Source organism: Anomaloglossus baeobatrachus, chromosome 3, assembly GCF_048569485.1.
Source record: "Anomaloglossus baeobatrachus isolate aAnoBae1 chromosome 3, aAnoBae1.hap1, whole genome shotgun sequence".
NCBI lineage: Eukaryota > Metazoa > Chordata > Amphibia > Anura > Aromobatidae > Anomaloglossus > Anomaloglossus baeobatrachus.
The window spans coordinates 418,939,107-418,964,472 of NC_134355.1; the positions used below are offsets into that span (position 1 = coordinate 418,939,107).

General features: G+C 40.7%; 1 protein-coding gene across 2 annotated transcripts in view; it reads right to left on the reverse strand.

The window, feature by feature from the left end:
• Positions 1-25,366, reverse strand: part of MYOM2 (myomesin 2) — a 252,158-nt gene that overhangs the window by 209,275 nt on the left and 17,517 nt on the right. The window contains exons 3-6 of one of the 2 annotated variants that reach the window (XM_075340316.1): positions 20,291-20,410; positions 15,830-16,025; positions 14,371-14,528; positions 10,924-11,016 (exon numbers count right to left, since the gene is read on the reverse strand). In XM_075340316.1, coding sequence (XP_075196431.1) covers positions 10,924-11,016; positions 14,371-14,528; positions 15,830-16,025; positions 20,291-20,410 — 567 coding nt within the window. The remainder of the gene's footprint in view (positions 1-10,923; positions 11,017-14,370; positions 14,529-15,829; positions 16,026-20,290; positions 20,411-25,366) is intronic. The other variant, XM_075340317.1, reaches the window with a different exon arrangement.

The window sequence follows — 25,366 nt, forward strand, 5'->3', positions numbered from 1 at the left end:
CACTGTATAACATGAGATTGAAAACTTAAAGAATGCTTTCAGCAATATAAGAGATTTCATAGCTCTTGTACTTTACTGACTATAAGCGGAGCTGTACTACAAGACACTACAGTAAGGTATGGAGCTGTTTCTGGAAGAAATCAGACATGTTTTCTAATCCTGGAAACCCTGTAAATCCTCTGAGACTCTTATCCTTGGTAAGGAAATCATAGACTTTATTTTACTACCTTCTAAACTGTACCTTTTTATCTATATGAATACAGTATATTACCTACTAATAACATCTCCTTTCTTAATTACTTTCAATTATTTTTCCTTTCTTTCTCATTTTTTTGCTAGTTGCTTTCTCTTCTTTTCCCTCTATATTACTACACTATCATATTTACTGAAAAAAATAGTGCTGAAGAAGCAAATATATAAACTGTTGGGAACATTAGGATTGGCATTTAAAATTAAATATGATGTTCTCATCTCGGCACCTGGAGTATTTTCCAAAGATTGGCCATTACATACAGATAGACAAATGTCACCAGGGAAGAGCTCCCTAACACAGTACGTTCAAGATGACAGCCAAGAAATTCCAAGCTGTTTTAAGAATCAGATCAGTTTGCAGACAGCTCAGCAACATGGTATGAACAGCTGAGAATACTAGAGATGTTCAGAGACGCTATCATCCCAAGGATCAAAATGCTAAATTAACAAGTGCTTCTACCCTCCGGGTTCATTCACATACTAGACTCCCTACTCTGAAACCACAATGTATTAGGTCGTTTCTATAGTCAGTTGGTTAAACTGAGCAGTGTGTATGTCCTTCCGTCTACTTCTTCCAAGTATCAATGATGCTAGTCTGTGAAACACTATCATTTACTTTCTGGAAAAAGAATATAATCTATGTACACTGCATGACCACTATATCAGAGAAACCCATTTTGTAGTGTGTTGGATCTTCTTTGGCCCTCAAAGCCACAATTCATAACAGAGATTCCACAAAGTGTTGAAATTATTCTGAAAGAATATTGACTTTTGTGAGCAGGAGAACGTCTAGCAGCTATAACAAATTAGATGGATGTCATCATAACTTGTTCTTCCTCATCCCAGTAATGCTCTGTAGGATTCAATCCTAACCTAAAATGACGTACATGTACCTTAGACCTGGGGTCAATGAAAGAGGAGAGGGCTAAGTAGCTGAGCTCCCTTCACAAGCGATAAATTCCAGCTATGTTGCATAGCTGTCTCTAGCTCTAAGCAATTAGCACTGAGCTCTGATCGCTGCTGTTAACCATTTAGATGCCATTGTCAAGTTCTGACAGCTCCATGTAAACAGAGCGTTTGCTGGTGCCTATGCACACAAGGTTTCATCTGCCCTACAACATCATCACACCACAGCGATGAGTCATGATAGTAGTCATTGGCCTGCTGGAAACCCTCATAGCTACCATCTTATTACTCCTGTGAAGCTCAAACACTTGTTGAGCTTTATAGGACACCACCATTTTCAATATATATTCTCTTTTTCAGCATTATCAAAAAAGTAAGGAGAACAGTCTCTAAAGTTACTAAAACCATTTGTGGCATGTTACATTGTCCTGTAGAAAGAGTTATTCTGCCACAGAAAGAACATATACCATGATGAGATTAATTTAATTGGACACAATGATTAGATCCTACTGGCCAAGCAAATAAATATAAAGTATACAGGTATCTTAGAACACAAAGTGTGCCAAGAAAACATTCCTGATACCATTACTCCATGTCTATCAACCCTTTAAAGGAAAATAAACTTGATTCAGATTATTAAAGAATTTATTTATAAAGCTTTTTAAAAGCCCAAAAAATAAAACTACCACACTAACCAAACTGATGAAAATGTTATCTAAGATACTTAGACTAAGTTCCCACAATGAGTACTTAATAAGTTTTTGATTAGCTAAGTTATAAAAGTTTATATAAGGTTATATAAGTATTTTCCATGTAACCCATGTTACCGAAACGTACGTAGGAGTGCGGCTTCTTGACCTGGTCTGCTATATTGCCACAGCTACAATCTTTCTCTTAATGTAAGCATTTTTTGGATCTGTGCTCTATATACTAATTAATGGGTGTATAGCCAATTGCTGGTCACCTTTATATGGAATGATAGCTTTATTGCAGCACAAGTTCCATCTGCTCGGTGTTTGGTGACCCCTAGTGGTGGTATAATGCAACTTATTGTTCTTTACAACTATATGTCATTGCCTTATATGGCAAATAGGTCCAAATTCCTGATTTTATGTAAATTCTGTTTGATTTTGCACATCCACCCAAACCTTGTTATTTATCTTCTTTATTCTGTCAATAAAATATAATCTTTTGCAGTATATGGGCTTTTTGATTGTTTATTCTTTCCTTTTGTAGTTCATCTCATTTAAGTCTGAAAAGAAAGGTCTATGTAGAAAATATGCAAGTAAACCTCAGTTTTTGACATGAGAGAATTTGACAGTTTCCATAGCATTAAAATACTGGGTATGATATTTCTATAAATCCCATTCACTTTGATGGAACTATGAGATGCTGCGTTTTTTGCACATCGGTAATATGCAGCATCATCTATGCACCAAATACTCATTTTGGTAGCTTAGCCTAATGAAAATCAGTCATTTTTTGTGTGCGTAAAGATCACTCATGTCTGACTGTGCTAAGTCTCTAAACTTCTTATACACTTTAGACAGGTGTTGGCCCAATGATGCTTTGGCTAATCATTCTTTCACAGCTACCTCGCCTGACTATTCCATACACAGGAACATACCAGCTGCCGAGTGCTCCTGTGTTTTCTATGAGATAAGAGGAAGAACCCCCCATACACATTAGACTGTACTCTGAATCCATTATTAGTGGTGGATAGTACTGATGATTGTCTAATGTGTATGGGGGCCAAGGCCCTTCTTGGCTGAGGGGTACTGCTGAGTCACAGGTTTTGTGACGTACCAGCGACCTCATCAGCGATCTTGCTGTGTGTGACACTAGGCAGCGACCTGGCCCTTCTGTGAAATTGCTGATCGCTACACACAGTGCTGGTTCATTTTTTGCTCGTTGCTCTCCCGCTGTGAAGCACACATCGCTGTGTTTGACAGCGAGAGAGAAACGATCTGAATGTCCAGGGAGCAGGGAGCCAGCACCTAGAAGCTGTGGACACTGGTAACCAAGGTACACATTGGGTAATCAAGCGAAGCGCTTTGCTTGGTTACCTGATATTTACCTTGGTTACTAGAGTACGCCGCTCTCAGGCTGCCAGTGCTGGCTCCCTGCACATGTAGCCAGAGTACACATCGGGTAACTAAGTGAAGTGCTTTACTTAGTAACCCGATGTGTACCCTGGCTACGAGTGCAGGAAGCCAGCGCTAAGCGGTGTGCGCTGGTAACCAGGTTAAATATCGGGTAACCAAGCTAAGCATTTTGCTTAGTTACCCGATATTTACCTTGGTTACCAAGCGCAGTATCGTTTCCACGAGTCCTGCTGGTTGGTGGCTGGTCACTGGTCGCTGGTGAGCTCTGCCTGATTGGCAGCTCACCAGCGACCATGTAGCGATGCACCAGCGATCCTGACCAGGTCATATCATGGTCGGAATTGCTGGGACATCGTTTAGTGAGACGGTACCCTTAACTCATCAGATGACTCTCGAAGGGAGAAAAGAGATGAGTAACTGAGAAATACTCGTTTTCTAATCTCTGCTCAACATTCTACAAAACTGAAAAAGATAATTGTTTTCTGCAAACAAACAATTGCACGTTAAACTCTTCAGCTTTGACATTGTTACTGCAGGAAACATTCACATTTTAATTATTCTATTAAAGGGAAACCCTGTTTTCTAATATAAAATGAAGCATTTATTGGGGTTAAAAGATTAGGATGGAATAATGAATCAATTCTGAGAATCGGTTTCATACCTTGCAAACTTGGCAAAAGGGGGCACTAAGCTTCAGCATCAAAGAGCTGTAAAGAGATTCTCAGAAAGCCTTTTTACAATGTCAAATAACTCTGTTGCAGTGTTTTAGATCCTACCAAACAGGGTCCTCAGTAACCTCATATCACTAGAGTCTCTATTAACATAGACATGACCCTAATGAAAATGCCTCCTGCAGATTTGTGAAAAAGTACTGGAAATTTAATATTAATTCAGAATATGGCTTTGCGCAATTGGATTGACTTCACCTTCACCCTTCTGGTAATTAGACACTTTCAAAGATGTCCTCACTGTGTTTCAGAAACATGTTCCTCGAAAGCAGCTAAAGAACTGCAGCAGAATTTTTATAGAATTAGTCAGGATGTTTGCATACCACTTTCAGCTGGTGGTATTTTAACGAGGGATTGACTTTGAAGAAGAAGGGTACACCTCAACATAGAATTTATTTTAGGAAAAGATGCAAAGAGATGAGAAGGTGGTGAGATCTTGGATAAAACAGTGTTCATGGAATGGATGAAAGATGTACTGTAACCTGAAGTCAGTCTAGGTGGTGACGGTAATGGATTCTTCAGTAGCTCTTTCATAATGGCTTAGTGGATCACTGGGATATAAATTGCTTCAATTATAGATCTGGGTAGAAGAAGTGTGCTGTCATCACAGGAGATAAGAATACTACTACAAAGTGGTGTTCGGCTCTGCACAGGAGCCTTCACCAGGTATATATGGTAATCCAAACAAAGAACATAACTGCCTTATCAGCTGCATTGCAGTAGTACAGTTATGTCCTGTGATGACAACGGACTCATAAACCATGCACTACAGACAGGGTGCTAAGACTCGTAGGTGGTCGTAGTACGGATGCATTTTGTACATATTTGTAATCCAACACCCGCGGTCTGCTATGGCCCAACACACTTGCCTCTAATCAAAAAAGAGGCCTACAAAGGTTAATTCCTGTAAGCTGCATGAATCTATTTAAGAATTAAAATTGCATGCCATAGAGGCCTCTACTTAGGAAAAATATGGTACTACAAGGGATCCTCAAGTGATATACTAGGGTAAAGGAATTTTTTTGGAACTGACATCATTTGTTTCATTTTTTTTTACTGTTTTTTTAAAAAAATATGGTGAATTTGTTTTGATTCAAGTTATAAAGAATCCTGTTTTTCACCATACAAAATAGTGTGCTAAAATAATGGGTTATGTTATTCTGCCCATCAAAAGGCAATGGAAGCTTAACAGAATAGAAAATAACATGATTGAGTATTTAAATCTTCTAATCAGCCTTATACTTAAATAACTAATGTAGTGACAACTGTAAAAGGTGTTTTTAAACATCTTAGTTTACTCAAGAGCAAAAACTTTTTTAAAACATCATATATCAATGCATCGAAGACAGCCAAACTAGGTCAATGTTCCCAAAAATCATTCAATAAACTTGGTCCTCTTAGATTGATGCTCAGAAAATACAGTACAGTTGGAACATGGCAGAGGTTTACCAGAATATGATGAATTGTATAGTAGAAATAGGGTTATTTGTGTTATTTCTTATTTCCAGATATAACAATGTTTATATCATATAACATAATTAGGTTATGTGCCCACGGGAGCTCGCACCTGCAGATATATCCGCAGGTACGGCCGCAGGTTTCCCGCAGCCGCTCCCTGGAATCCGCAGCTATTTTTAGCTGTGGTAGTACAGCGAAATAGCTGCGGTAAACCTGCGGACATTCATACGGATTACCTGCGGAAGTCACGGCCCTATCTCCATAGTGGAGAGTGGGGATTTCCGCAGGTAATTCCGCAGAAAGAATTGACATGCAATTACGTGTGGCTGCAGGACATCCGCAGCATATTCCACAGCCGCACGTATCCGCAGCATGGACACAGCACTCCCCATGTCCCATAGGATAACATGGGGGGTGTCTGTACATGCTGAAACCTGCAGATTTATCTGAAAAATCCCAAAAATCCGTGGATTTTCCACAGGTTTAATGTCCCGTGGGCACATAGCCTTAATAATAAAACACTCTTAAAGGCGATCTGCTCACTTTCTGTAGCTCCTGAGTGATACAAACAGTGTAGCTCAGCTCATTTTGTAGACACAGTCCTTGTGGCCAGCACCTAGACATAGTTATTCCCATTTCAGCCAAAAACAGTGTACATGTAAAAACAGGGTTGACAGTAACTACCATTCATTTCACAATAGGTAACATAAGGTATAAAAGCAATACATATAAACTCTGCTAAACAAGTGATAGACCAGTAAATAGGATGAGAGGGCACTGCCCATGATGGCTTATCATCTACAGGGTGATGACCAGTGTGATGACACCACGCTTATTGGTTATTGTAGGTTAGAAGATTGGTTTTCAGATTGAGTTTTAAGGTAGAGTCTGACCAGTTTGGATAATAGTGAGTTACATTGTATGATAAACATACAGGAGAAATCCTGGAGATAGTTGTGTGAGGAACATACAGGAAGAAAGGAAAGAAAGATGTGTGAAGCAGAGATTACATATGGGGAGGTAGTGTAAGATTAAGTCAGAGATGTATGGAGGGGACATGTTGTAGATGGACTTCTATGCTACTTTTCAGATTTTTAACTAAACTATCTGAGTAATGGGTAGTCAGTGATGAAATTTGCAAAGTCAGAAAAATATTAAGGGAGGAGTTGATTTCTTAGAACAGCAGAGTAAACAATGGATTTGAGGTGTGCAGGGCTGTTAGATAAGTGGCCTTATGTTGCAGTAATCTAGGTGAAAAATACACTAAACAAAAATATAAACGCAACACTTGGATCCACCCCAATAATGTAAAATTGTACATTTTAGAGTTGTTTTTCATTGTGGCCAGCCTAAGGCACCTGTGCAATAATCATGCTGTCTACTTAGCATCTTGTTATCCCATACCTGTGAGGTAGATAAATTATCTCGGCAAAGGAGAAGTGCTCACTAACACAGATTTAAATTTCTGAACAATATTTGAGAGAAAAAGGCCTGTTGTGTACACAGAAAAAGTCTTAGATCTTTAAGTTCAGCTCATGAAGAATGGGATCAAAAACAACAGTGTTTATATTTTTTTCAGTGTATAAGGTTATTTACTAATATTTTTCTTGATTAAAAGCGGATTGAAAAACTGGTTCAAAATTTCTTTTATGAGTCAGAGGCGACAAATGGTAATAATGGCTTGAATGTGCTTTTTAAAGGATAGGGTGGAGTCCAAGCCTCAGACTAGAGAGACTGTAAAGTGTGGAGCCTTTATAGTGATCAATAGGTCTCATGGTAGGATAAACAAGATGGTCAACAGATAATGAATTTAGGGGCTTTTTATATGTTGAATTTTAGTTGAGTAGAACTGTCTCACTGAAAAGTATTCTTCAAATGTAAGTTTATCTTTAATTAATATTCAGTTTTGTAGTTTTGTTATCATTCATTCCTATATTACCAGAATAGCTTCCAGTAATCTATATATTTGGTGTTAGCTTCATAAATCTTGTGAAAAAATATAGAAAATCCAACAATTAAAATTGTGTCTGAGACACACTGGGAAACAAATCATTTTAATAACTTATCACTTTTAGTCACCTCTGCCAAGGAGTTAACAAATGATAAGCTAACAATTCTGAGTTAGTATTGCCAAAAAAAAACCAATAGCCAATAATGGTGCAATATTAAAATACACATATTTAAAAAAAAAAATGTATAGTCTTTTACAGAAAAGATATCGTAGGTGCTGAAGCTGTAAACTAAAATATACCATATTATTCAATTATTCTGCCCTTAACCATACATTTCTAATATATATGTACATTCTACGAAAGGCTTTGACACAAATTCAGAAGGATAATATAATGTACTCACTGTTTCAATCCATGCAAAAATGTCTAAATAAATAAATAATATCATATTCCCTTTCACTCAGATAACTTTATTCTCAATTTCAAGTTAAAAATGGAAAAGGAAATGGAGATCTGCAAAGGATTAGAGACATGTAATGTGAACAGAGCCTTAGTGTCAAGCAATGCCAAGTGCCTACGGGAGATCTCTAGTGTTCTACTCCGGTTGCTTCTTCCTTCCTCTGCTTAGATGCACTTTAGTTATTTTTTTTAATGAAAAATAGTCCTGTTTGATTATTTATGATATCAGATACAGTATATGTATTTTCTGGCCCTGTACTTTGTTTTATAATAGAATAAGCAGCAGTGAGCTGTATTTTTTTTATATTCTAAGTGTGGTGTGGCTTGGACAATTTTGTAAACTGTGTTCTCTCAACAGTAGTTCTAACCAGCATAGTAACCCAAAGTAATTCTTCTGACTAACAATTAGTAAAGTCAACAATAATGCTGTATATACAGATGTAGAAGAAGCTAATTTGAGAAAAAAACATGGTTCATACCATTATGCAGCAAATTTTAATTTTTCCCTAAACATAGCACAAACCATTAAATATAGTTGCTCCAACATTTGCCACATAGCTGTCAACAGTCCTTAATTTGCAAAGACTATCCATATTTTTCTGAAACAATCCTGGCAAATTTGTAGATATCCATGGCAACAATATTGTGTGGTTTACACAAACTCACCTGTAAGAGTGAGGCTTGGTTTGGGGCATTCCATTACAGGACTAGGGGCTGGACTTAAAGGGGGGGTTCCACAAAGTTAATTTTAATCAATAGATCTTGAAATAATAATTGAACAACAGGATGTGTTTAAAAAAATGTTCCTGTGTTGAGATAATCATATATATACAGTATATATATATATAGATATATATATATATATATATGTGTGTATGTATATGTATATATATGTATACAGATTTGAGAGTTCTGATGTTACAGCTGCAGTGTCTCCTCCTGTGCACCAGAAGGTTGTCTGTGCAGCTGCAGTGTTTCCTCCCCGTCCAATAGAGGGGTGTCTGTGCAATCTGGGATGAGGATTCTGTGAGGAGCAAGAGAGAGCAGAAGGACAGAGCAAGAGAGATCATGAAGTGTGGTGATTGCCTTTCCCTGCCTTAGTCTGCAATACCTGAAGTGTTAAAGACAGCCTGCTGATTGCTGTGTGAATAGAGGCCAAGCAGCTGAGTGCCGGAATTCATAGACTGCTGCCAGAGAGCGAGAGAAAACTGTGATCAAAGTGATTTCCCTGGTTACCTTGGCTTTCTCACGGCCTGCGGATTTGTCCCTGAGGTGATCCGTTCCTGAGGTTATCCGTTCCTGAGGTGATCCATCCCTGAGGTAATTTTTCCCTGAGGTGATCTGTCCTGGTGACTGCAGGTGACTTATGGATTTGCTGTGGTGCTGAAAGCTGCCAGGACCCTCCCCGGACCTGATACTTTCCTGGATTCATCCATGGGTACAGAAAGTCCTGAGCTCAGGCCCCGCACATATTTTTTTTCTATTGTTGCAGGACATGTGCGCATACATGGTAGTACTTTGGTGCTAAATTGGTTAACGTACACTGCAGTCAGTTACACTGGACTGAGCTTGAGCTACTGTCGTATGGCTTGTTATAAAGTGTTTAACCCCAGGTGATCTGTTAATGTGCATATGTAATGAGGGGAGAGGGAGGGGAATAATGGAATAGTTAAGGTTGTCAATCACTGTGCTAGTCCAGAGACAGATCCTCGTTGCACTCAGTAATTTACACTACTTATTAGTCTATAAGTTTTGTTTCAGCATTGATTGGGTTTTCCTGCTAGGTAAATTGTTTCCCGATAGTTCCTGAGATATTGGAAAGGGTCTCTAGACTAGCTTATTTGTTCCTGGCTTTCTGAGCCGGGTGTATGCACATTTGTTTGTATATATCTTACTTTGATGCCGTGTTGCATTTCCTACTTCCCAAATCGTTTTATAAAGGAAAAGATCAAAAAGCAAATAAGAGGCTAAAAGATAACTTTTAATAAAAGTATGTAAAAAACCTAATACTTAGGCCAATGTAACCAGTAGTCAGGGATGCTTTTGGTTACATTGGCCTAAGTATTAGGTCTTTTACATACTTTTATTAAAAGTTATCTTTTAGCCTCTTATTTGCTTTTTGATATTTATATCATTAGTGGCATTGAACACATTTGCTGTATTTCCTATAAAGGAAAAGACTTTGCACTGAGCCTGGTCTCGTTCCTCGTTCGTGACCCGCCGTATCCTCTCGGTTCCACACAGACAGTACAGCATTGAATCACAAATAATTCTTTCTTTGCGATAAAACATTTTTTATAAACAGGCAGGAAAATGTTTTACCTCACAAAAAAAGCAGCTATGATCCTGTGTTCTAATGTCTGTATACTCTCTTTTGTGTGCTCCCCTGCCCAGGATATGTGCTATGATCAGAATATCTCCCTGAATGGTCAGACACAGCCATTACACAGTACATAGCAGGGGCACATATATAAGATTATCTCAGCAAATAAATATTTTTTAGACATGTCCAATTGTGGAACTTATTATTATTTCAAAATCTAGTGATTAAAATGTACTTTGAAATAAACTTTATTTGGGAGAAACCCCCTTTCAATGGCCAACATCATTGATCATAGGTATCATATTAAACTAGCATTTTCTCAATCTGTACAACTAATACATCACTTTTATGTGGCCATTATCTGTTGCCCATTAGGGTCTACTTTATATACTGTGACCAGGAAGCCAAATTTATAGGTCCTTATGGAAGGTGAAGGAAAAGGATAGGTAGGTAATCTTTGACTTTGCTCCTGGGTTTAACCCAGATTATATACACATAAAGATATAATTTTGCAGTAATGATAGTATAGATAGGTTTACCAAAGGAAACTTGTATAGGGAATCTACAGTAACATCACCACTAACGTCTATGCACACCATGTATCTACTCATGTATATAAAAGATAATACGAGATTCTGCTGCCTTGGACTTGACAAGATGTAATTTGTTCACCCCGAGTAACATAATGATAACTATAATACACTCCATAATGCAAACAATTACTGACAAACATTATTTACCTGTATATTTCCAAGCTATTTACTCCATATTTGCTTTCAATTCTGTACTTTCCTGGTTCACTTGCTGGGCTAATCAAAGTTTCATTTTTATACCTAATGGAAAGAGCAGATTCATTTCCGGAAAGTCAATAGTATTATAATCACAGCCAAGTTAATTTCACACGGTCTCAGGATGCCTTGACATTACTTGGGATAAAGTAAGTTGCTTTTGTATTTCATTGCAACAAACAATTTAATTATAGATAATGGCTAGTTTACAAGAGTCTGCGTCAACTTTTAATGCTTGTCAAAATGAAATGTAAAGATAGCATTAAATAGTAAATATCCAGGCTTTCCGACAGTGCAAAAACAAATTACATAGGAAATTAATCTGGAAAATTGATATTCAATTTACTTTTTAAACATTTTTATTATAGTTTCAGAAGTCAAGTAAATTGAGTTAACAGCAGTAAAGTTACATTTATAACAAAAAAGCTTAGCCTAAATTAAAATATCAATGGGGCACCCTCTATAAACCTATTTGATGAGCTACTGTACAAATATTGATGTGCCTGGGGTGTCCATATAATGCATGGCCTTCTATTTATTTGAGAATGTGCTGACTCCCCCAGGTCTGCAAGGGTAATATTGTTTGAAAAGTAAGAGGTGATTTTTATATATTATAAACCACTGAACTCAGTAGAAATATTGAAAAAATTCCATCACGTAAAGTGTTTTCACAAACGCTGACTCAGCGTTTTTCACGGTTTGAATTAAATTATTTATTCAGGAACTTGGATCTTCCTAAATATTCTGCAGAACTTTCATGCTCTAGAGTAAAGGCAAAGAATCTGTTAGCTTCCGATACCTGTTTTTCATGGTACAGAAGCAGAGAAAAGAAATTCCTTCCATGCTTTTCTCAAGACATTGGTCTAGTGTACTGCAGTGATGTTCCCGGGCTATGTAAAAAGTTAACATTAAGTACAATGTAAAAGAGTGAAGACTCATTATTGATTCATTGGAAAGAAGTCTCAAAACTGTGCTACTGCACAATAGCAGCAAGGATGCTTCAGTGCCAGTAGGACTTTCTGTGCTCTTCAATGAAAGCTATGAGAATTTAAATTTTATTCTTAAGAAAGTTAACTACGTGAATGAAGGATTGTCAACATGTAGTAATCTCAAAGTTTTATCTTTGCTCATTGGGCAGCAAGGAGGATACACAAAGCACCCATGCTTTTTGTGTGAATGGGATATCCGGGGTAGAACTCATCACTGGAGCCAAAAAAGTTGGATAATGAGAACGAGATCTTTGCAACCTGGACTCAAGAACATAGTTGTGGAAAGTTTAGTTGATCCCACTTAACGTCTCCTGCCACCACTCCACATTAAGCTTAGATTGATAAAGCCATTTGTGAAAGCTCTACCCAAAGAAGGAGAGACCTTTAAGTACCTGTGTACCAACTTTCAGAAACTGTCTGAAGGAAGGCAATTTTGTGGGTCCGGATATTCCAAAACTCATAAAGGACGACGTGTTCTAAACAAAAATAAAAGCTTCTCCTAAAGATGCTTTTCATGAAATCTTTGGTGCTGTTAGGGAAGAGCAAGGAGAAAGGTGTAATTAAAATGTCAAGAAGATGGAATGACGATACCAAGGTAGATGGAATGTGAACATGATCGTGGATCACTGCTGGATGCTTCACAGAAAAGATCCGCAGGCCTGCTATGAGAGAAAAGGTATCAAGTGAAGCTTTGAAGAGAAAAAAATTAATTTCCAATAAAGTTGAGGAATGAATGTTCAATATATTTTTCTATATCATATTGTGTACATTTTTGCTACAATAAAGATTTTTCTTGTTCACCTCACTTGTACATCATTTCACGCCTCTTTTGTGCAAAATCCATATGTGATGGTTAAAAATAGAAGTGTTTTTAAAAAAGAAAATTCAGGGCATAAGAATAAATAAGAATTAGTCATTAAATTTGAAAAAAAATTAGTGAACTCAAATGTTGCATACCTGTGCATACCTGCGTTTACATGTTGACCATGTTCTTAGAGGACATGAACAACCTACAGAGGTGTCTTCCAGCTGCTTAGTCTCCTCTCTCCATTAAAAACCATGCATGTCTGGCCAACTTGGAGAAATACACTGCATGGACACAACTATTGAGGCTACCTCTTGATCATTAAATTCAGGTTTTCCATTTAGTCAAATTGCCACAGGTATATAAAATCCAGCTCTAAGCCATGCAGTCTCGTTTTTCCAACATTTTTGTAGAAATGGGTCATTCTAAAGGATCCACTAAATTTTATTGTGGTCCTGTAATAGGATGCCATTGTTGTAACATGTCAATTTTTTCTTCCCTCCTAAATATTCCACTATTATCTATGAGTTGTATTATTATTATTATTATTATTATTATTATTATTAATAATAATAATAATTTTATTATTGAAAAAGTGGAATCACTCATGAACCTCAGAAGCTTAACTAAAATGTAATAGTCCATGAAAATTTCCAGAATGGGGTCATTGATTGCTGAGGTGCATAATGGATAAAAGTCCCAAAATTATCTTGACTCAATAACTTCTGAGTTCAAAACCTTCTCTGGCATTAACATCATCGGAAAAGCTTTGCACTGGGACCTTCATAGTATGGGTTTCCATTGCCGAGAAGAAGCTTACAAGCTTGACATCACCAAGCACAGTGCCAAAAGCCAGATGGAGTGGCGTAACGTATGCTGCCATTGGTGTGGTGTATGGAGCAGTGGAAATGTGTCCTGTGGAGTGATGAATCACATGTCTCTGGTTCCCAGTCTAATTGATGAGTTTGAATTTGGTGAATGCCCAGAGAACTTTCTCTGCCTGACTGCATTGTTCTGTGAAGATTGGTGGTTTGTTTCAGTAAAGGAAAATCTAAATGTTTTTGTATACCAAGACAGTTTGGACATTTGTATGCGTCCAACCTTGTAAAAACATTTCTGGCAAGGCCCTTTTTCCTGTTCCAGCATGACTGTTTCCCAGTGCAGAACGCAAGGTTTAGGTCGGGTAAGTTTGATGTGGAATAACCTATCTGGCCTGCATAGAGTCCTGATCTAAACCTTATCAAAAACCTTGGATGGGGAACCAACCCCTTCATCCACCATCAGTTTGTGATCTTTCAAATGCTTTTCTGGATAAATGTTCAAAAATTCATACAGGCACATTCCAAAATCTAGTAGATAGACTTTCCAGAAAAGTGAAAGGTGTTTAGTCAAGGGGGCACCAAATCCATATTAATGACCATGGGTTTAGAATGGAATGTCATAAAACTTCTTTACGTTTAATGTACAGTTGTTCCAATACTTTTCTCCATATAGTGTAGTCTTTAGTCAAATGTATGTACGGTCAGCTCTTTTATATTTTTCTAATACAAATTTATTACATTTGTAACTAGGTGTGATAATTGAGTTGAATATTTTTTTTCTTACCATTGTACCACTGGTGTTGGATATCCTTGGACAGTAAAGAACAGCTTCACAGGCATACCTTCCCAAACAGTATGTGATCTGAGGCGGACTAATATATCTGGTGAACGGCTTACACATTCTTCATGAATTTGTCTCTGTAATGCCAATTTTTCCTCTACCTGATGGAAAAAAATAGTAAAGTTGGTAATAAGCCAAATATCTCTCCACAAAAATCAATTTTAAGGCTATTTTTATTTTTCACTATAGTGACTATAAATGCATCTGCCTGTATGAAGCAGTAATAAAGCTTATACAATGCTCATGAACTGTTTCTATTTCAAGTATATGAGGAAGAAAAACGTGAGCCAACTCTTTGCTCAAAGAGTAACTTGAGGGATGGGATATTAGTGGGGGGCATTGAGCCTCACCAACGTAGTCCAGTGGTCTCCTCATTCTGAGGCTCCATAACCTTTGATCTATGTAATTGAGGAGCATTGGGGGAACCACTGGACTGCGTCACACTTGGGAATCTTGATTTCTAATAAACAGGTGAACGACCAACTGTCTATTGTTTTTATTTCTCTTTATTATGTCTTTCAGGTTTCCATTTGTGGACTACGCAGATTCCCTGGACTATATCAGAATCCATTGACTCCATCAGACCTGCATGTTTTTGGGGGAGGTTTAAATAAATTGGTTAACTAGGGAGAGATTTGGGAGTTATTATTTCAAATAAACTATTTTTCGTGTGTGTGTGTTTTTCTCTTTTTACCTATTAAGTTAGTAAGGGGCTTACTAACCCATGGGCTTGATGCCAGCTGACACTACACAGCTGACATTAAGCCCAACTACCATTACCACAATTGCCACTGCACCAGGGCAATCGGGAAGAGCCAAGGCGAAGAGCCAGAATTGACGCAACCACTTTTGGGGCAACTGCAGGCTTGTATTTTTAGACTGGGAAGGGCCCAATAAATACATTTTCTCTGCCTGAAAATATCAGCCCCCAGCTATCTCCTTTGCCTTTATTCCATGTCATTTTTTAAAAATTTGTATTTCTGTATTAGGTTAAACCAGGCTAAACACCATTTAGTGCCACATGAATGTACTAAAGGGTGCAAGTGTATAATATGTAGGAAGGTTAGTGTCATGGGTTTCCATGACATTATGCTCCTCTCAGATTATGTGGTAAAAACCCAGTGGCAGCTTCCTTATAACCATATTAGTATGTCAATTGATTTGTAACTTGAAACTTCTGGTCCCAAATGCAATTACCACCTATCAAGGATACTTATAATACTGATATCTGGTAGATAGTCTTTTGTAGCTCATAAGGAAGCTGGGCCTATGTGACTGCTGTCTCTGCCGCACTATTATATACACTTATGGTGTGCACTTAACAGTGAGTCTATGCAACTCGAAATCATAAGGACATAGAATTGAAATAGTGTATAAACGAAAAAATAAATTACTATCTTACCATCCTCTGAATTGAAACTTTATCAATCTGTTCTCTTGCCAGGGCCCGTGCGATACGAACATCTTCTTCCAAGAAGGCAAGCTCTGTGGCATAATGAGCACCTCGGTCATAGCTTCTGTGTTGCTGCTGAGATCTTTGCTCAATTTGTTGCTCAGCGTGCTGCTCAGAGCGCTGCTCGGTACGTTTTTCCTGCGTCCTATATTAAGGAATATGCAATTAGAAATAAACACTAACAATTGTATATAGCTCTTGTTATTTCACAGAAAGCTTCATTAAATTCCAAGTTTGCTTTCCATGCTTTGAAGTAGCCAGACAGTGAAGAAGCGCAGGACACAAACTCTACATAAATTAGAGTTAATGGTTTTAATGTATAAAGGAAATCTTCATAATGATGTATACCATGAAAGTATTGAGGCAAAGAAACCGTTATGACCAGCTGTATGTAAATAAAGTGTAAGCCGTACAGAGAATGAACGAGAGAGAGAAAGGAAGGAAGAAAGACAAAAAGAAAAAGAAAAAAAGAAAAAAAGAAGGAAAGAAAGAAAGAAAGAAAGAAAGAAAGAAAGAAAGAAGGAAAGAAGGATCCAAAATAATTTAATTTTAGCATGCAACAGTATTATAATAAATACTGGTCTATTACAGCTCCACAATGCATTAGTGTTCTTATTTTATTATATTGTACCAGCAATAGGTATTTTTCATCAACACATAAAGCATGGTTGCATAATTTTTATATTTCAGCATGAAAAGTATATAATGTGAACAGTCAGCTCTGCTTTGTAATGTTCTCACTTCACGTTACACGACTGCCAATGGTTAAAAAGATAGAAGACAAACATGAAGACAAAAGATACGGGAAGGAAGGAAGAAGGAAGGAAGGAAGAAAGAAAGGAAGGAAGGAAGGAAGAAAGAAAGGAAGGAAGAAAGGAAGAAAGGAAGGAAGGAAGGACGGAAGGAAGAAAGGAAAGGATTAAGGAAGAAAAAGAAAGGAAGGAAGGAAGGAAGGAAAGAAAGAAAAATAGAGAAAGGAAAAAGGGAAGACTAGGAAGTGGATAAATAATAAATAGTGGAGAATGTGGAAAGAAAGAAAGAAAGAAAGAACAAAAAAGAAGAAAGATGAAAAAGTGAAAGAACTAGGAAGGAAAATAGTAAGGAAAGGTGAACAGGGAAAAAGAGAATGATGAATCTGCTTGTTTTCACTTGAGGCTTCTTATTTCCTACAATTGTATTGAAATCTCAGTCTGTCAACATGTTTTTAATTTACCACCCAGGTGGTATATGTTATTTTTAATGGAAGTTGAATAACGCTTGAAGAATTTTATTCACGACAATCTATTTTTCACTCGGATATATCCATACACTACTTTGCTAAGTCAGTCATCAAAATATTTCTTTAATAGCGCCACCTAGTGGAAAACAACGGAGTTAGCATTTTTATCTCAAAAACGGAACAAGATAGAAAAAAAAAAGTGAATTAAAAAATTGTAGGGCATCATCATTTCAAAACGAATCGACACCTTGCATACAGAAATGCTTTGATATGAAACCCATGACTCCCCCCAAAACATTGATTGCTGGTCACGCATATGGCGCTCATTTAACTTTGATGCTCAAAGTGGCCAATGTCAGCTGCAATGCACATCTGGACTCTGGACAGCATACTGTATCTTGCTGCACATTGTGCAATATGGTAGGTGACACGTTTGCACAAGCATCTGTGATACGTCATCGTAGGTCCTGCAATTTGGGTGAAGGGGTCGTATACTACTCCCATTTGCCTCAAAACTCCTGGAACAGCACGTCCATACTGAACTTTCCTCCCACCTCTCCTCTAACTCTCACTTTGACAACCTACAGTCCGGCTTCCGTCCACATCATTCCACTGAAACTGCCCTGACTAAAATCAAAAATGACTTACTTACTGCCAAAGCTAACAACCACTTCTCTATACTCCTACTTCTAGACCTATCCTCAGCCTTTGACACTATCGGCCACTCCCTGCTACTACAGATCCTCTCTTCCCTTGGTGTCAGAGACCTCGCCCTCTCTTGGATCTCTTCATACCTCTCCAACTGCACTTTTAGTGTCTCACACTCCCACACAACCTCTTCATCCCGCCATCTCTCTGTTGGCGTCCCTCAAGGCTCTGTCCTGGGACCCTTACTCTTTCCCATCTATACATTTGGCCTGGGACAACTCATAAAGTCCCATGGCTTCCAGTACCACCTATATGCCGATGACACTCAGATCTACCTCTCTGGTCCAGATGTCACTTCTCTGCTGTCCAGAATCCCAGAGTGCCTATCGGCTATATCTTCCTTCTTTTCCTCTCGCTTCCTAAAGCTCAATGTGGCCAAAACTGAACTTACCATCTTTCCTCCGTCTCACCTACACTCTCTATCTCTACCTGATCTACCTATTACAATAAATAACATCACGCTCTCCCCATCACCCAAAGTTCGGTGCCTCGGAGTGACCTTTGACTCTGCCTTGTCCTTCATACCACACATCCAATCCCTGATGACCCCCTGCCATCTTCAACTCAAAAATATTTCCAGAATCCGCCCTTTCCTCAATTCTCAATCTACAAAAATGCTAGTGCATGCTCTCCTAATCTCCCGCCTCGACTACTGCAACATCCTCCTCTGTGGTCTCCCTGCTTACACGCTCGCCCCTCTCCAGTCCATCCTTAATTCTGCTGCCCGAATGATCCACCTCTCTCCTCAATACCACCCCGCTTCTCCTGTCTGCAAATCCCTCCATTGGCTCCCAATCTTCCATCGTATCCAATTCAAACTACTAACACTGACCTACAAAGCCATCCACAATCTGTCTCCTTTGTATATCTCTGAACTTATCTCTCGCTACACTCCAAAACGTACTCTCCAGTCCTCCCAAGATCTCCTTCTCTCCTCCTCTCTCATTTGCTCCTCACGCAACCGACTCCAAGACTTCTCCCGAGCATCCCCAGTCTCCTGGAACTCACTGCCTCAACACGTCAGACTATCTACTACACTCGCAAGCTTCAAACGGAACCTGAAAACTCATGTGTTCAGAAATGCCTATAATCTACAATGACCTCACTGCTTCACCACCGTGCGGAGCTGCCGCCCCACCACCACCGTGCGGAGCTGCCGCCCCACCACCACCGTGCATAGCTGCCGCCCCACCACCACCGTGCGTAGCTGCCGCACCACCACCATGCGGTGCTGCCGCCCAACCTACACCCCACCTACTGTCTCCTCCCCAAAATCCTTTAGAATGTAAGCCCGCAAGGGCAGGGCCCTCTTCCCTCTGTACTAGTCTGTCTATTGAAACTTGTATATGTATTCTGTATGTAACCCCCTTCTCATGTACAGCATCATGGAATCAATGATGCTCTATAAATAAATAATAATAATAAGTATACACCTGCTGTTTGATGTGACCTCACAGAAAGAAGTCCAATGGGGTCAGGTCAAGTGAGTGTGGAGGCCACTCCACACAGCCACCATACCCAATGACTTGTAGGAAGGTCTCCATGAGGTATCGCTTCACATCCGCAGCCTTGGGAGTTTTAAACGTTGTAATCACAGCATTTCTGTATGCAAGGTGTCGATTCGTATTGAATTGATTATGCCCTACAACTTTGTAATTCACTTTTTTTCTCTATCTCGTTCCATTTTCAAGATAAAAATGCTAACTCCGTTGTTTTCCATCAGGTGGTGCTATAGGTGGTTTCATTGCATAGCGCATGGCTACTTTCCTATACCTAGACACCACTTCTATGCCTATAGCTGCCGCCGTTCTCGTGTTAATGGGGATGGACAGGATATGGGTGCACACACTGTAGAGTATACAGAGCTATCGTGTTGCAGTTCCATAGATGTGCACATCTAGCAGCCACATTATTTGCTAATAGCTAAATAGTGAGGAGCCAAATATGGTATCACTATTGATCTGATTCTAAAACCCTATCCCAAACATCCCTTTTAAGGCTCTTTTAATAGGAAGCTAACTATCAATGTATACATCTGTAAGGTGTCCAAAAGGATTTTCTAACATCCCTGTAGACTTTTATTGGCCAAACACATGCCAAAACAGGGTTATTGGCATTGTTTGATAGACTTTCATCATATCAACAAACATCTTGTAAATCTATGGAGAATTATGTTCTTTGATAATTAGAATACTCATTAATATACTTTTTTATTAACTAATTAATTTATTCCATTATGAGATGTATATGAAAGAGTAATTTGACAGCAATGAATGAGTAGGGTTATGCTATACTACTGCATGAGCTGTAGTATTTTATCATGCTTGTTACCTGTGGATGTGATGGGATGACATGGATATTACATATTATTATTATATATTATCATTGCATATTAATTGATACTATACTATAAAAACACATTAATAGGTCATGTTTTAAGCATACGCTCTAACTACCCATGCATGGTACACCATAGCATGTACCTTCTTTTAAATGCAGGGACATAGTATTCTGGAACATCTCTATCAGCCCCACAAACACATTTTACTCTGGAGCCGGAGGAAATTGATGAAACTCTTTGAGTAGAAGCAGAGCTACTTCTTCTGTAGTGACATAGAGAAGAGATGATGTTGCACATACTTGTTGGAGCTCCATGACGTTACCTACCATTATCTATGCATACAACACACCATCATTACTTTATACACTGCAAGCCTGGCTTGATATCTTACACTTTCTTCAGAGAACACAGAACATTATCCAGCACTGTAGAAATCTATACCGTAAAAACTTGTATCTTTATTCCAAATAAATGGCTGTCATGGTCAGGATTCAGCGCTTCCTCATGGCAATGAAGATTAGGCAAGCTGGAAATCCGATGGCATCAGCTATTTATTTGTACCCACTTCTTGTCATTTGTCATAAATTTTGAATGTTATCTGGTCTAAATGCCACTGCTCTTTTAAGGGTACGCTCACACGAGTGCATGACTCGCGTGAGTCTCGCATCGCATCACGCGGCTCGGCCTGCCACTCTCCGGACAAGAGCGTGTCAGCTGCATAGAAACACATGCAACTGTGACGCCCTGGCCTATCAGGCCATCACAGGGTGTTGTACAATTTTCCTTTCCGTGCAGCAGCCATCTCTCCCTTTGTTCCAGGTGTCACCCAGTGATGTGCTAAGACCAGCATGCAAATCCCACACACACACACACCAGGAAGCAGGTCCAGTGAGGAAAGGGCCACCCACCATAGGGTTAAGCAGACTAGTTAGTCGTCGGCTGGGGAGCAAAGAGAGTGGTGGCTCTCAAGTAGCTCTCAGTGAGGAGAGCAGTCTGGGGAGTTGGAGCTCCCAGACAGCGTGAGAGAGCAGCCTCAGAGAGTGAGGGGTTGTGGAAGTGGAGACTCCCGGAGGGTCAGACTAGACCAAAGCACACTAGTAACATCACTGGGAACAGTCATCTGGACGTGCTCCCCCTCAGCGGCAGTGGTACTGCAGGACGTTTGGTTGAATCACAGCCTGTGTGTTCATTGACCTCACAAATCAGCACAGCCTCATCCAGCACCACGACAACCACTGTAAGTTTCTCTGCTGCCTGTCTCCCAGGCCTACAGCCCACGGCTCCCCTTCATCACTAACCCGGGCCCCAGGACACAAACCCCCTACCCACGGAGGGGTTCAAACAAAAGGCTTCCACACCGTCACCGGGCTCCCCAACCGCAGCGGTGGTCCCTCACCTTACCACGCACCGTGGGTGGCATCATGAACTTTACAAAAAAAACCCTGTACATAGCCCCCTTTCATCGAGTGGCCGCATGACCCCCAGGTCCGGAGACCCCTCGAACCACCGTGGATCCGGATCTGAGCAGCAGTGGCCCGGCTGCTGGCACAGGGGGTGGCACACCTCAAAAAACTTGGCGTCACGAACAGGATACGAGCAAGACCCACTTACCTGGGTGACGTGCGCCTTGAAAGCCGAGGGCCATGAGTCAAGATTTTGTTTCTCGCCAATTCCGCCATTTTCCACCATGTTTTCGCGCCAATACCCTGTCTTCTCCGAGAAAGCGCACAAAGCTTTAAGCCCAGCCCCTCGTCTTCCCAGTGAGGCTGGAACCGGAAATTCCCAGAGGGCCACGGTCAGCGAGAGAGTGCTGCGAAAAGACCGAGGGGGCGGGCCAGAATGTGGTACTAGCAGAAGTGGAGCAGGGATGCCAGGACTCTGTTACAACGTTCCTGGAAGACGCAGTGGCAAGATGGCGGAGCGAGACTGGTCCCCAGAGCGTGCTGTCCCTGGGACCGCGGCATGGATAGAGAAGGAAACAGAGCAGCTGTGCCGGAGGATGCGTATGCAATTCCTCTTCATTCTGAACCACTGGAGGGAAGAGATGAGGAGCCTGGCGGTGGCGGTGCGAGCCCGTGAGATTGAATTCCCACGTGAAAAGAGGGTAAGCGGTTACCCAGTCCCTGCTGATTGAACAAATCCGGCCAAAGTGGCTGAGGGATCCGGACCGTCCGCGCTCGCGGTGAGCATTCCACTACCGATCACCCCGTCCTCGGCAGACGCCGAGCTGCCCATACCAATCCCAGCAGCGGAACTTTCAATGTCTACAGAGAAAGCTCCAGCTGCAGAAACCCCGCTGCTGTCCCTTGCTCCAGTCACGACAGCGGTGACCCGAGCCCTGGCCAGACCAGACCCGGCCGCATCACCGGGCCCGTCTTCAGAGGCGGAGCACCCGGGCCCTGCAACCACGGCTGCGGAGCAGTTGGTACATTACCTGCAAGTTCATAAAAAGTTTTATCAGTTTTATATGGACTGTCACCCTTGTTGAACCTTCCCGTATTCCTTGGAGAAGAGCATCTGGATCCCCAGGCGATGGGTGACAGGAAAGTTCTGCTATAATTAGACTGCGCCCTCCTTGTTGAACCTTTTTCCACCCGTTGTTTTAGGAGAAAGCCTGCCAAGGGCCTTGGACGGTGCTGTGCTGGTAGATGGCACCAGGAGGCCCCGGTGGGGGTCGGTGCAAAGGGGCAACAGCTACCAGGTTGCTCAGGACTGTTACCAGAGTCATCTGTTACAACACCTGGGCTCTTAACCTGGTCACGGACCCACCATAGGTATGCAGAGGGTCAGGTTGTCTGGGTGGCGGGTTAACGGGATCCGGGACATTGGGAGTGTGGACTCTTAAGTATTTTTGCAGTGTTGGGAAGTGTGCCTCCCCTGTGAGGGATGGAAACTGTTTATACCATGTTATCCCTTTTTTCTCCTTACGGGAGCAGTTTAAAAAAATCCTGATGTGTCCTGTAGCTCGGGGACAAGCTACGTTTAACCAAGGGGGAATGTGATGCCCTGGCCTATCAGGCCATCACAGGGTGTTGCACAATTTTCCTTTCTGTGCAGTATCCATATCTCGCTAAGACCAGCATGCAAATCCCACACACACACACCAGGGGGCAGGTCCAGTGAGGAAAGGGCCACCCACCGTAGGGTTAAGCAAACTAGTTAGTCGTCGGCTGGGGAGCAAAGAGAGTCATGGCTCTCAAGTAGCTCTCAGTGAGGAGAGCAGTCTGGGGAGTTGGAGCTCCCAGGCAGCGTGAGAGAGCAGCCTCAGAGAGTGAGGGGTTGGGGAAGTGAAGGCTCCCGGAGGGTCAGACTAGACCAAAGCACACTAGTAACATCACTGGGAACAGTCATCTGGACGTGCTCCCCCTCAGCGGCAGTGGTACTGCAGGACGTTTGGTTGAATCACAGCCTGTGTGTTCATTGACCTCACAAATCAGCACAGCCTCATCCAGCACAACGACAACCACTGTAAGTTTCTCTGCTCCCTGTCTCCCAGGCCTACAGCCCACGGCTCCCCTTCATCCCCATCACCGGGCCCCGGGACACAAACCCCCTACCCATGGAGGGGTTAAAACATCAGGCTTCCACACCATCGTCACCGGGCTCCCCAACCACAGTGGTGGTCCCTCACCTTACCACGCACCGTGGGTGGAATCACAAACTTTCATCGAGTGGCCGCGCGACCCCCGGGTCCAGAGACTCCTCGGGCCACCGCGGATCTGGATCCGAGAAGCAGCGGCCCGGCTGCTGGCACGGGGGCCGGCACACAACCGACCCACTCCTGTTAGGAGAGTGCGCGGCCGTGTCATGTGACGGATGCAAGACTTGCGCGAGACATACGGTTGTGTATTATAACCCTTATTCTGGGTTTTGTTTTCTCTTGTTTTCTTACCTCTACTTTCTGTTTTCTTGATCTTGAGAACCACACCTACTTAGCTGACAATAATAGATTTACATAGAAGGAAACATGGCCATTTCTCAAGAATGTAGAGGTGCAGGAAGTGAATAATCAATTACAAAGTCAGGAGAACGTTCAACAAAGTACATATTCATAGCAAATGACAGGTCCTCATTATTGATGGAATAAAGTTACAAGATTTCTTTAGTCCTGGATATTTTATCTCTTTAAAGGAGTGTTCCCATCTCTAAGATCTTGTCACAATATGTAGTAGGTGTAATGATAATAATATCAGCAAATACCTCTAATTAGAAATGTAGTATAGTTCTTCGGATTCACTATGTTGCTTACCTCAGTTCAGGGCATTGCAGGATCTTAGGTATCCATGGTTATGACCACACATACAGTCACAGTTAGTTAGTTACTCGAGACCGTAACCAAGGTTACCTAAGGTCCTGCAATGACCTGAACGGTAAGCGACATAGTGAATCAGAAGAACTATAATACATTTCTAATTGGAGGTATTTGCTAATATTAATATTATTACATCTACTAGATATTGTGATAGGATCTTGGAGATGGTAATACCCCTTTAAGGAAACGTTCACACGGGTCATCAGTATTTGTAAGCCAAACCCATTACTGGGACAATCAGAGGAAAAGTATAATAGAAATACAGGCACCATTTCTGCATTTTCACAAACTCCTGGTTTTGGCTTATAAATACTGAGGTAAAATACTGACCAAATCATGCAAAGGTAACAGGCCAAATAATTCTTCTGTCACTGGTAATATAGAACAGCATAAGGTGGGTCGGAGGTTTTCATAAAGATTTTGCATTGTGACTCAATTTGCCGCCATATTTTTGTACAAATTGGTATTGGACACAACATTTATTAATAATAGATATATGTTCCTGGTACATACAATGACACTCGCACTGATCACTAGACTGGGGGTCCTACTGTATGTCCCCAGTCAGAATAGAGCTGCGGTCAATTCCAGTCAATGTCTGTGGGACAGATAAGAATAGCTGAGCACTGTGCTCAACAATAATTGGATTGGTAGTAGTGTGAATGAAGATGTCTACTTTCAATCGGGTACACAGGACTTCAATGTGGGCCTCGGAGGTTGAACAAACATGTTTTTTGAGAGCCAATCCCATTAATGGCTAATAATGTAGGGAGATATAAGGAACACAAACATTGAATGCAAATGAATTATTCCTGAATATGATGGTTTCCTTTAAATATATGAGGCTACTGAGCAGGAGATCATGTCTATTCTTCCCTTTTTGTTTGGTTTCTCTGTGTATGTGTG